The sequence below is a fragment of the Urocitellus parryii genome, chromosome 3 (genome assembly GCF_045843805.1).
Source record: "Urocitellus parryii isolate mUroPar1 chromosome 3, mUroPar1.hap1, whole genome shotgun sequence".
Taxonomy (NCBI): Eukaryota; Metazoa; Chordata; class Mammalia; order Rodentia; family Sciuridae; genus Urocitellus; species Urocitellus parryii.
The window spans coordinates 98,419,432-98,432,938 of NC_135533.1; the positions used below are offsets into that span (position 1 = coordinate 98,419,432).

At 40.0% G+C, this 13,507-nt stretch overlaps 1 protein-coding gene across 1 annotated transcript in view; it reads right to left on the minus strand.

Annotated features, from left to right (window-relative positions):
• The window catches only part of Gli3 (GLI family zinc finger 3), a 272,709-nt gene that overhangs the window by 80,379 nt on the left and 178,823 nt on the right, over positions 1-13,507 (minus strand). The window contains exons 5-6 of the mRNA XM_026410532.2: positions 7,402-7,607; positions 4,407-4,553 (exon numbers count right to left, since the gene is read on the minus strand). Of these exons, the coding sequence (XP_026266317.2) occupies positions 4,407-4,553; positions 7,402-7,607 (353 nt within the window). The remainder of the gene's footprint in view (positions 1-4,406; positions 4,554-7,401; positions 7,608-13,507) is intronic.

The following is a 13,507-nucleotide window of genomic DNA, read 5'->3' on the forward strand; positions in this document are numbered from 1 at the left end:
ATTACCTGCAGTTGGACTCTATACCTGTTATTGATTGCGACTGGCCTGTGAGAGAGAAGTGAAGGATAAGAAGCCGGCAACTTGTGGTGACAAGCACCGTTCCTCCCCCTTGTGATCTACTGGCTACAATTGAGGAAATCAGGGAGAAATATTTATCTTCCAGTGGCTTACCTCAGGGGAGCTCTGTTTATTAATGTGCAGGCAAAATGATAAATCGCTAAACAAAAGGGAGAGACTTTTATGTGTTATCCCTCTCATTGCTAGTGATTTATGAATCTGACGGCTGTTTAGATATTCCCATCATTAATTCACCACAAGCGACAAAGACAGTGGTTCCCACAGTTGCAACACACCGCCCTCCCCACCCCTGCACACGCCATTTTAAGGCAATGAGCCGAAGGAAAATATGAGCTAGAGCATCCTAAAATAAAACTTCAGCTTCGCTATGCCCTTCTTTCCCCCATGATTTCTGGAGTTATCTGCTCCCTGGAATGCTTAAAGCATTACTAAAACAACTTATATTACCCTAAATCAGTGGTTCTCGATTGGGGGTTATTTCGTACCCCAGGAGAACTGTGACAACATCTGGAGACATTATAGGCCTCACAACTCAGGGAGTGCTACTGGCATCTAGTGGGGAGAGGCTAGGGGTGCTGCTGAAATGTACAGGGCAGCCCCATAATAAAGACTATCTGGCTCAACAGTAGCAAGCTTGAGGACAGCTGACCTAAATTCCCCAAACTCGAAAAACACAGATCCCAAGAAACATTAAGTCTTGGGATGTTATTTGTGTATAGGTTTTCCAAGAGGGCAGACAAAAATCTCTTGAGAGTGATAATGAGATTCCACGTGCATGTTAATTTTTCTCTGGAACTTGCTTCTCCAATCAGAACCAACAGAGGATAATGCATTTATTAGAATTTTTAGCCTTCAAGAAGATTCCACCCTGCAGTCCTGATCTGGAGATGAGCAACTCATCTTAAGATTCCAACTTAATACAATTGGGTTTACCTGAGGAATTAAAAATTAAATTCCCATTTGCATTCATATTTGGTAAATATGAAGATCTGAATCTCTTAGGGAAGAATGTGGCCCACAGGTTCCACTCCCACCTTTGAGAAGATCACATTTATGACAGAGTTATCGGACCTAAAATTTAACAAAAGAATAGAAACATAATCCCCCAGGAAAGAGGCAAATCAAACATGAATAGCTTAAAACACCAACCAGGGTTTCTACTATATTATAGCATGGGTATACCTGCTTACAGGAAGGAGGCAATTTTGAAGTACCCAGAAAACTGAAGTACTAGGTAAACCTTCTCTACAGAAAAAGGTGTAGGCGCTTGATCCCCGGATAATTCACTAGGAATACTTTCTTCACCCAGAGATGGGTCCTGACACAAGTAACGATCAAGTGAGCTTTGTGATAATTTAACGAAAAGGGTTAGATGAATATGAAAGCCTGCCTAGTTAATACTGTAATCACAAACTGGAACTTAGTTAGTACTATCCTTATATACAACTGGAAAACCAATTTGACAAATGTGGTGCCTACTCAAATTTTTCTTTTGGGCATATTAAAAATGAGTTTGTTCATTAAGAACAGTTTCATTCCCAGTCTGATTTAGGGCCATGTTGGTACAGAACTTTAATCCAAACTATGCACACCTTTTACTATTTAAATCAGCATTTTACTTTTACTATAATATTTGCCTTAAACATACCTATTTCACATTCTGATTTAATCATGGAAGGTTTTTAAAGAAGATAGGCATACCACTTCCTAACATTCCAAGGATAGAGCAGACTTACTGTTGATTTCCATGTAATCCTGGATAATAACCTTTCTCAATGGGACTCAGAGTTAAAAGCAGCAACACACGCTAGACAGCACTTGTCCCTGGAACAATTTTAGCTTGTTAACTCACTAACTCTTGCAATGATGCAAGAGATCGATAAGGGGGGTCATTGGACATAATAAAACACCAGAGGCTTCACATCCCCCACACATCATGCAAAGATTGAGCCTGGGGCCTTGCGTGACCTTTTCACCCACCATGGAACCCTTAGGGTCACACATGGCCTGCTTGGGATATCTCTGTTTTTCCTCTCCAACAGTGGTTCTCAGTTACAAGGGTCTGTGTCAATATAAACAGTGTAGATCTCAGGGGCCCTCAACTCTAGGATGTTCTTTATAGAGATTACAAGTTTTCATATCCTTTAAGGTGCCTCTAATCCCAAAAGGAATAATTAGAGCCATAGACAGACCTGTTTATTCTAACATGCTACATATAAATACTCTAACTTCACCTTGCTGAAACCCAAACATGCCTACCATTGGCACATCTACAAATCAGGTGTGTTCATCTGAAACCATTTATTGTGGTATCTGTCAACGAACTAGTCCCAAAGATCCATAACAATGGATCAGCCTGATCAGGTGGATCCCAATTTGGATTTACCACTGTAGGTGGCAATGTAGGAACTTAAGATTAATGTTTCAATTCTCCGTTGGACAAATCTCCTATGACAGAAATTCCCATGCGCTCATCACTGTAAATTCTGTCTAACCAAATGCTATTTCAGCTATTTAACAGGGAAGGAATTTAGTACTTTCCTACCGACTTTTTAATACGTCCTTCCCAAGTAACTGAGTGAAGGAAAAGAAGTGAGTGCTGTATATGGGGACAGTAGTTTGGGGGTTCCAACCGAAGGGAGTTGCTAGAACACAAGGTAAGCATTTTCAAGGCAGCTGAAAGGGAAGCAGTCCTTCACCAATCAGGCGGCTGCCTTCTGAAACAGAAGCCAGAGCATTCTTATTGTTCCAACAAGAAGAGTTCCAATCTGGCTTCCTGTTAATTGTTTTGTTTCTCTATGGTAATAAAAAATTCTGACAAAGAAAAAGGAGGTATCTTTTTTATGTGATGAATGATAGGACATCTATATTCCTACTTAATGACAATCAATTTACCATATACTCCAGCAAATTAAAATTCCTTTAATTAGTTTTTACAAAGTAAAAGGGTAGCTTCATCCTTTATTTAGATAAAAACCGCCACTGCCTGACTAAATACATTCTCATCAAATACGGAAAGTAATGTGGGCTGACCTTCCAAGGAGTCTCTCTTATTTTAATTCTTTATTTGCCGATTTTAAATAACTGATTTGCATAATAACGCTGAACTTTTTCCCCCAACAATCGCTAATTGAAATGTGGTTATGATGAATCTGAAATGCAAGCTCTCTACAGAGCCAAACAACAAAACCCCTGCAGAAGATGTAACATATTTCTTTTACTTCTTTGTGTTTGGGGAGAGAGGGGGGGGGAGCTGCTGAATGGAAACCAATACAGGGTGCTTTTAAAGGCTGCACTGAGGTACTTCTGGGTGGTACTGAAACTAAGGCTGTGGATTCATATCCCTGTGTGAACCAATCACCTTCTCTTTTCCAAACCTGATCAATGAATTGCCAAAGAGATGACAAATGCACACCTTCTCACACAGAAGAACCTAAACAGACTCTAGACGGAAATGCATAAGTTGACTGCTATTGTTAAGAAAAACAAAACTCCCAGCAAATGCCCTATTCAAAGTCCCACTGTCATATCCAATGGGAGGGACTGAGTTGAGGTATGAGGTGGTTGAGGCTTTAGGTTCACCATTCGGGATCTTGGAAAGAATACATGATAGGATAAGTGAAAGTCCTGGGATGTCCTGAAAAGCCATGATCAGGGACTCACTTGTGGTCATCATACACCTTAGGGATCCCAAAATACATGATGCACACAACTCATGAGCCCATCTTCTTCCACTGCTTTGTAATATAAGTAGATTCTTCTGATCTTTTTTTCCTAAATGTATTTTATTTTTTTCTTACATGTAACTATTTTGACCCTTTCACGTACTCAGCAGCTACAAAATATCTTAATGAAATATAAGTTTTAATGTTCAGAAGATAGGGAAAAACAATCATTTAATGTAAAGAATGCAAAAATAATTAGTTTTTTTTTTCACTTAATTTTTAAAGCATTAAACCATGAAATCAAGAACAACTGATCAAATGCCCCTTTGTTTTGTCATCAAAAGAATCAGGGCAGGATAATTTACCAATTGTTTTTATTTATATACAACTTCCAAACTACAGTTGCCTGCGTCTTCCTGTTCACTCGTGTCCCTGAGCCAAACAGGAATTCCCAGCTGATCACATCTAAGGAATCATTCTAAAAAACCAAGAGACCAGAGCTCTGAGTATCAGTGGTTCTTCTACCCTTCTCAGAATTGAAAAGTTAGACAGTAACCTAATTTTTGTACCTTCCTTTCCATTTCATAAGTTAGTATTTCTCACCCCCACCCCCACCCCCACCCCCACCCCATCAGGGCTTTAGAAAATAGCCCTGTCACTTACTATCCATGGCATGAAGATATTCCATGTGGATGGCCCCTGCACCAGCAGTGGCAGCAGAGGGGAGGATGTCAGCATAGGGGCTGCGCTGGCCGGCCAGCAGGGCCATCTGGTGATAGTACTCCGCAGGGCTGACTCCAGCATGTGGGGCTAGAGGAGGAGACAGAGAGGCACAGTGATAGTTGGAAGAACTACACACTTTTCTTGTGGCATCCCAGGTCCACCTGTCATGCACCCCTTGAATACAATTTCTTTTATGGCTCATTATTCCTTTAACTCAAACTGTGTTAAGTATCTTTTATTTGAAAGTAAAACTGAAGGAACTGAAAGAATGAAATATGTTATAAAGTTTTTGCTGTTCTGCTGAAAAAAAAATCAACAAGAATTCAAAATGATTAAAATGCATCCCTTAAGATGGGGATATATTCTGAGAAATATATCATTAGGGGATTTTGTTGTTGTGGGAACATCATAGAAGTTACCTAAGTGAAATAAGACGGTAATGCTATCACGAGGTGCTATAATCTCATGGGAACTTCACTGTACATGGATCTTTCATTGTGTATCCATCTGTTATTGACCAAAACATTATTATGTGGCACATGGCTTTGTGTACAGAACCATGATTGACCTCCAAAATAAAACAGTTTCTTATACCAAATCACAGCATGTTCACATTTCTTACAATAGTAGACGACTCAGACAACTGTGATATCTTTCCAGACATACTTAAAATACTTCCCTAAGCTCTTGACAGGAGTGTCTGAGTTAATGTTCACGAACACGAGGAGTCAGGGTTTACCAGAAGGAAAAAAAAAAGGAGAGCACAGTTTTAATGACACACAACTGAATGATAAGCTGCAATTTCATGTTCCATAATTTAAAAGCTCTCTTTTTCCTTTTTTTTTCATTACAAAATCAAAAAGAAAATATACCTATCAATCTAGAGCAATTTACTGGCAAGAGTCAGCTTTATATGAGTGGGATAATAATTGGTTTCCACCTGCCAATTTATGTGGAAAAGCAGCAAGATATTGTAGCAGTTCTGAGGGTGGCCTCCAGATTCACAGAGATCTGGATTCAAACCAGCTAGAGGAGGTTGTTGAGAGCAAAAAAGTAAAAGTATGCCTGTGAAGTGCTTAGTACATAGCATCTGATCAATAAAAGTTAGTGCTACAATGATTATCTACCAACACCAGCATTCTGGCAAGAGGTCTGTGGATTTTTTATATTTGTGTCCATATATTTTTTTACATGGGACATGGTAAAGATAGAAATATCTTTAAAAAATAAAAACAGACCACAGGAGGGAAATATTAGAGGCATTATTTGATTGAGTGTTAACTGGAGACCTGAGAAGCAGGAAAAGGAAGACATGTCAACCAATGGAAGGATGCTTTATCCATTCTCATCATTCTCATCATGGAAAGCAGATGATAAGCACGCTTTTCAGCAAAGTGACTGGAAGTACAACTTACCCCTGACCAGATTAAATTTCCACAAGCCAGGCATAATTCCAAGTCCACTTTGAGCTGCCTCCTGCCCGCCCTCTGTGTGCTCTGCTTGCTGATCATTTCCACAACTCCCAAGCTCTCCGCAGAGATGATGCTCCATTTTTCTCATTGCAAAATCATATCCAAAGCAGAAGAGCTAACTCATATTTGACTGTCTCTAGGTTTTATTTTATTTTTAAAATGGGACTCTGATTTGAATGACAAAACTCACTCCTTGAGGAGAGTACCTTACAAGTATGTTCATTGCATTGAATCAGGAGAAAACAAAACAAACGAGCTAGTAGTTACTGTTGGAAGACAGCTATTCCTGGGAACTCAGTGGACTGGATGCTTCCTAAGAAATGTTGTGTAGCTTCCCACTGTGCACAATCACCCTAGGGAGCAGTTGGCTTGGAGAACATGGAAGAGGGTGCATAGAAGGCACATTAAACATTCTTCAGGGAAATGAAGGGCATGATGTTTCCCTTTGCTTTCAAAACAATCACAAGTGACCTGTAATCTGTTGCATAGAACTCATAACCTCCTATCTGCAATTAATAAACCTCATGGGACTCTGGATCTTAATTCAGAGTTCAGCAATTATGGGCAAACAGATTTGTACATGTGTGCAAAAGACTGGAAATACTTTTCCTAAATATAAGGAATGGGTCATAACTTTATAGTCAGGGTAATACACAGCTCAAAATAAAAGTGATGCGAAGAATAATTAATTGGGAGGCTAACAGAACCAGCAGGAATATATGAAGTGTTATAGAAATAATGTCTAAATTTATTTATTTTCTCACTCTTCTGATTACAGTTTTTATTTCGTATGGTCAAGAATAAAAAGTACATGCAACAGGTTTGGGCCATCACATATTCTGAGATCTTGCTACTCAGACTGTGGTCTGTGGACCAACAGTTTTGACATCACCTGGAAGGTTTTTAGAAATGCAGAATCTCAGGTCCCACCTGATGTACAGTCAATTCTGTCAGGATCCCTAGATGATTATTACATACATTAAAATTTGTGAATTACTGCTCTAATTTGTACACCTGTACAAATGTGTCTCTGAGATACAGAAAAGAGAAGTGTTCATGAGAAGGTAGGGAAAACGCTCAGGTTACCCATACACATGTGGAAATGGCTACAGAGCCAGTCTAATCACATATGGAGAGCAGAAGAGGATAGTAGTAAGGAGCAAGGATTGGGGAGTCAGCAAAACGTGACTTTGAGTTCCACCTCTGCCACTTATTAGCCATGGATAAGCAGGTTCCAAGTTAGTATATCCCTCTGCACCCTGCTATCCTTACCTGAAAATGGAGATAACACTATCCACATAGAAGTGTTAGGAGGTTAAAATAAAATCATGCCCTTGAAGCATGTGGTACAGTGTCTGACACATGGGAAACACTCACTAAATATCACATCTACTTTATATAATGTCCCAAGTGAGGTGCAGGGGGAAGGCAATCTAGGGAATCAGAATTGGCCTAAGACTTACCATCTGTAGGGCTCAGTCCCCGGGCTGCTGAGATCATGGAGAGGGATGGGCTGCTGTGCAGGGATCGGATGTAGTCCATGTAAGGATTAATATAGGGGTGCGGAGGGCTGAAGGGAGACTCAGAAGCTGCAGCAGGGTTCCGATGTGGGGAGATCCTAATGAATGGCAGGTCTGAATACGTTGGGCTACTAGATAAGGCAGAAGGCCTGTGTATGGAGAAAATCAAACACAAGAGGTAAGCATGAGACAAGCATCAGCATAGGCAGAGGCTGTCTGTGAAATAAAATAAATAAGATTTTAAATGACCTTAAGTTGTCTTTGAGAAAAAGTGACAGGCACATATATTTCCAGTACTCTTACCTTAAAATCCGGACAGTACACTGAAGGTAGAATGCCGTCAGGCAATTATTTGGGCAAAGAAAAGTGACCATTGAAAAATTGCATCACACTCTGAATATAAGAAAATAAAGGTCAGCCTTTGGCTTCCCCCATGAGAAGAAATTCTAAAGAACAGGCAAATGAGCTTAAAGTAGTTGCTACAGTTAATTTTTAATTTGATTCAAACATTAGCAGCACCATTTAAAACTTATTTCTTACCATTAGGGGTTGCATAGAGAGAGAGAGAGAGAAAGAGTGTGAGAGAGAAACCCCAAATTCATCTGGTCTGAAGTCTAGGCACACCCATGGCAGGGCTGCCCATAAATGAGAGGGAAGACTAAAGTCTACAGGAAACGTGAAATTGGACATTCCATATATACACGCACACACTTGACTGCCAAAGTACTCATGGGGTGAGTAAAACCAATTTTATAGATTTGGGATTCACTGCTTTGAAGGCAGTTTCTTTTCTCTGTGAGAATCAGCTTTCTGCTTATGTCCATTTTCTTTTCTTTTTTTTTTTCCACATCAGGGATTGAACCCAGAGGTGCTTAAACACTGAGCCACATGCCCAGCCCTTTTGTATTTTATTTAGAGACAGGATCTCACTGAGTTGTTTAGGGCCTCACTTAAGTTGCTGAGGCTGTCTTTGAACTTGCGATCCTCCAGCCTCAGCCTCCCGATATGCTGGGATTACAGACATGTGGCACTGCACCAAGCTTAGGTCCATTTTTCACATGACCTTCTAATTGGCTGTGTTCAGCAAACAATCAGCAACTAAGTACTTCTAGGATTAGAAAGTTGGCCAAGAATGGGATTTTGATCCAGCTCCCGTCTTGGTTATAATGAGCTAAGGCAGAATGCAAGCTTTCAACAAATTCAAGTCAGTCATGAAATACCCCTTGCTGCCACCATCCTGGTCTGCTCTTTGGAGTCTCCTCTGCCTGGTCCCTGAACTCTTTCACACTCACCAACCCCATCCACCCCTGAAGTCCCTGGGACACCATGACTAGAATGGCCAGTCTGCATAGCCCTCGAACTGCCTTGTTCCTTCTCTAGTGGAAAACATTTTGTGTGGAGAATCCAGTGAATTGACTGAAAAGTTAAACACGGGTGTTCTTCATTTTCCCCCTTCACAGAGGGCATGGCCATAAGAGAGAACCAAATCAAATGAGAACAGCAAATTCCTCTTATTCCACTGGCTTGAGGAGTGAAATGAAAGAGAGGGAGAAGAACGTTTTGTCCTCGAGAAGCAAAGGCACTGCTGCCTGGATCCCACCCTCACCACTCTGTCAGAACAGAGCCTTGGTGAACCAACACGGGCCTCACTAAGTGCACACCACAGGTGCTGAAATGAGTGCGCTGAATTTCAAGTGGTGAATTTTCTCTCAGTAGAAAATAAGAGGAAGCTCAAGTATGGTTGGGGGTGATTTCTTCATTATGAACTAAGAAAAAAAAAAATAAAGCTTTTTATTTGTTACTCAGATTCTACTTCCGGTGAAGTAAAACAAAAAAATCCAGAATTTACTAGATTTATAAGTCACTACCATAAACTAGCTATTTCTTTACAAAACAATGCAAGGATTTCATATCCACTCAGAAATTAGTCGAATTGGGTATGTTTAAATTGATGAACTAGGATGATGTGTGTACATGTACTGATACACCATATAGTAACCCATAAATGTATCACCCCGTAAGTATGTACAATAACATATGTATCAATTTAAAAAATAAAAATAAAGCAGCCCACCTGAGAAAATCATAAGATAAATAGAAACTGGCATGACCAATTGGCCTATTTTAGCTAGCTTTGTTACTACAAGTTAGCTTTGTGTCACTGTGAAACCTGACCTCCATTTAGACATGTCTATCACTGGTTAAATCCTAAGCTCCATTCAGACATGTTTGTTACATTACAGGGTAAGGGAGATGCTCAAATTCATATATTCTTTCCTTCCTTCTTTCTTTTTTAGTGATTTGAACCAGGGACAGTCTACAACCAAGCTGCATTCCCAATCTTTTTTTTTTTAATTTTTGTTTTTTAAACAGGTCCCATAAAGTTGCTGAGAGTCTCATTAAATTGTTGCAGATGGCCTTGAATTTGCCATCCCCTGCCTCAATCTCCCAAGTCGATGGGCTCACAGGCATGAACCACACCCAACATTTGCTTTCAACCAGAAAGGACAATAAATTCTTCCAATATGAATCAAAAAAATAATTTTTGCAAAACACAAACTTATTTGTAAGTTTATGCTGAGACACCAGCACAGAGGACACTGAAGAGCCGTGGCTTCAAAAAGCCCCTGGGATTTCACCTCCTGACAGGCTTTTTTGAACATAACAAATTCTGTCTGTACGATATGAGCTAAAAGCCAAGGGAAGTCACCACATTTCTTACTGGGATTCTTTGATTTAGACAAAGATGAGAACCTACTATTTTTCTAAAATTCCAGAGTAGAAAAGAGTACTAAGAATACCTCCAGAAGTCCGAATTCTGTTTTGGAGAATTATGCACAGGAAGACAAATCAGCATCCAGAAAAAATATGAAAATTATGGAGATCAGACTGGAGTGTTCACCAATCCCCAAGAAAGCCAAGGATGCTCAGAGATGGCTGGCACTCTCCTCTCCTTGTGAAAGTCTGGAAATCTGACATCTGCTGTACTGTGTCACTCTCATTTGTCCTTTCCCACAGTTTAAAGGTAAATACTCTGCAAGCTTCCTGTGAGTGAGGATCTAAGACCGGGCCGTGGCTTCCTTGGCAGAAGCATTGAGCTCTGCTGGCCACACACACACAAGAAAGAAGCAACACAAGGAAAGAGTGTTCCTCCAGGATTTGGAGATGAAGTTGGGATTCTTCACTCTATTGCATTCAAATGTGTCCTTTCCAGAGAGATACAGTAGAGGAGATAGGATCCCGGTTAGGTGGATGGGACATGCATTAGACAAGAGTGCAAAATAAGCAAGCTGATATCCTTCAAGAAACAAACCATCTAGTAATTAACTCCTGTGAATGGAAAGTGATCAGGAGTTACCAGAATAGGAGAGTCTTTAATAAAGGTTACTCATTCAGAGGTCATCAGGAACTCTGGACACAGGTGTCAGACCTTCAGCACAGTGGGAAGCATTAAGGGTAGGAGCCCAGCTCTGCTCCCAGCAGCTGTGTGACCTTGGCTATGATCCCCACCCTCTCATTTTTGTACTTAAATGTCCATCAGGGAGGATAACTACTTTGAAAGGGTCTTGAGAAGTTAATATAAGTATCCCCATATACTGAGCCCAGTACATAATGAATATTCACTATATACACACGTCTTTATACATTTAAAATTACAGGTAATACATAAATATATCATCATGTAGATATATATTAGGGGTGCAAATACAGCATTCTATATCATTTCAAATACTGAAATGCTAGGACCTTCTTTCTTTTTTTTTTTAAAGATTGTTTTTTAGATTTACAGCAAAATTGAGCTACAATAAAGAGATTTCCTGCATCCCCGCTGCCCCCCACACATACACAGCTTCTTGCCATTATCAACATTCCCCACCAGAGCAGTACATTGTTTTACAACTGATGATCCTACATTGATATGTCATTATAATGTGAACATCCATAATTCACATGTCTAATAACATGTACCCAGCATTAGAGTATTACAGAGTAGTTTTACTGTCCCTAAAGTCCTCTGTGTTTCACCAATTTTTTCTTCCTTCCCCCACCTTTCAACCCCTAGAAACCACTGATCTTTTTACTCTCTTTCTAGTTTTGCCTTTTGCAGAATGCCACATAGCTGGAATCATACAATAGGTAGCTTTTTTCATACTGGCCCCTTTCACTTAGTAATAGACATCTGTTTCCACTCTATCATTTTATGGCCTAAAAGCTCATTTCTTTCTAGGGCAGAGTAATATTCCATTGTCTGGACGTAGCCCAGTTTATGTATCCATTCTCCTACTGAAGGAAAGCTTGGGGGGGTTCCTGAGCAGGTTCCTTGCAAAGCGAATTTGGATGCCTGAGCCTGCATTTTTTCCCCTTCTGAGAGCATGTTGGAAGTGTGTCCTTGGGTTTCCCAAGGTTATCTGGCAATAGTCATAAAGTCACATGACCTGGTTCAGAACATAAACTAGGTAATTAAATGCAAGAGTTTTGAAAAGGAACTGGACTTGACCTCAAGTTCTGTCACTCACTTTCACTCGGGGATCAGTTTGTTTACACACAAAACAAAACCAAGAAGATGCTAAGAGGGTTGGAGTCCATGCGTGTAAAGATGGGAACTTGGTGTCTGCTGTTTAAGGGAACTTGGTAAATGTCTTTGTAAAACCAGCCAAACTTCTTTTCTTCTGATTCTAGACTCAGCAAAAAATGTCCAAATGGCAATTTGGCTTCCTAGGAGAGCAGCAGCTGGTATTCCACTTCCCTTGCTTGTTTGATTTCTCACTGAAAGTTGGTAATATTAATTATGTTTTCACATCAGGCTCTTGTGAGTTGGGCTAGCATGATGTTTCTCTAGGGCTGACAAAAATGAGTTTCTAAGCCAACAACTCTGAGCATTCAACCTTGAACTACAATGGCTCTAGCAGCCGCCTGACATGGATGTAACTGTATATAAATTAGAGTCTTTCAATAAAGCTGCTTTTTACATTACCTAACAGATCCACTTTCAAATTCTTGGCAGCAAGATCATTTGTCAGTTATTATGTTTTTACCTGTAAAGAAAATCTGAGAGGGAAGGTTAAGCTTCTTAAATTGAACAGGTCAGATGTATGTTCACTACTGTGTACAGGAGCCATTCAAGATTATGACCAGAGGAGGGAGAATTCTATCAAAGGAAGAGGAGGGGGAGGTGGAAAGAAAGCAGCCACAAAGTCCCCATATAAATGACACATATTATTTTACAAACTATCTTACACTCGACCTGGTAAATGTTTGTTAAATTTATTAAAAACCTGCTTTTGAGAATTAAAGCATTGCTAAGAAAAAACTGGTAGGTGTCTCTCTCTTGGTTTATATTTTCAGGAGATACACATAGGGATGGAACTGAAGATAACTGTGGGCCTCCATCACTTTTTCTGTCTTTGTGGCTCTCCACAAAGTTCTGGGACTGTGTGCTCAATTGCTGAAGGTGGACCCAAATCATGGAGAGGAAAAAACCAAACAACAAACATTCTGGGAAAAACACTGGACCTTAGAACTAGTCTAAAAACCGACTTTCTGTGCTATTTATGCTGTAGCAAAATATGACAGAAACACACCTGTGAGACTCCAAACAAAATCATACAAACTGCTGTCTGGAAACCAGAGATTCCCAGGTGAGAGTTGTCTGGGCTGCCAAGGCTGGGCTGAGGAGATGAAGTGTTGCTTCATTACCCCGCAACTTGGCTCACGTATGCAAGGCCCCAGTTCCCTACACAGCAATAACATCTCCTCTATTGTTTCCACCCATGTGTCTCTCCAAGGCTATGAAAACATAATGAGTATGCTGCCATTTTGTTTCTGACTGCTCAATGGAATTGGGTATTTGTACATGAAACACAATTTTAGACAAGAAAAAAAAGGTAGGGGTTATTTTGGTGTTTTCCCCAAAGACACTAAAATATTATGAAGCTGTTTTTGTTTGTGGCCATAATTTGAATTCAGATTAATTTTTTATAAGACCATGAAAATAGATTATAATGAAAAGAGTAGAGGATTCTTATTAGAGCATTTTTAACACTATAGT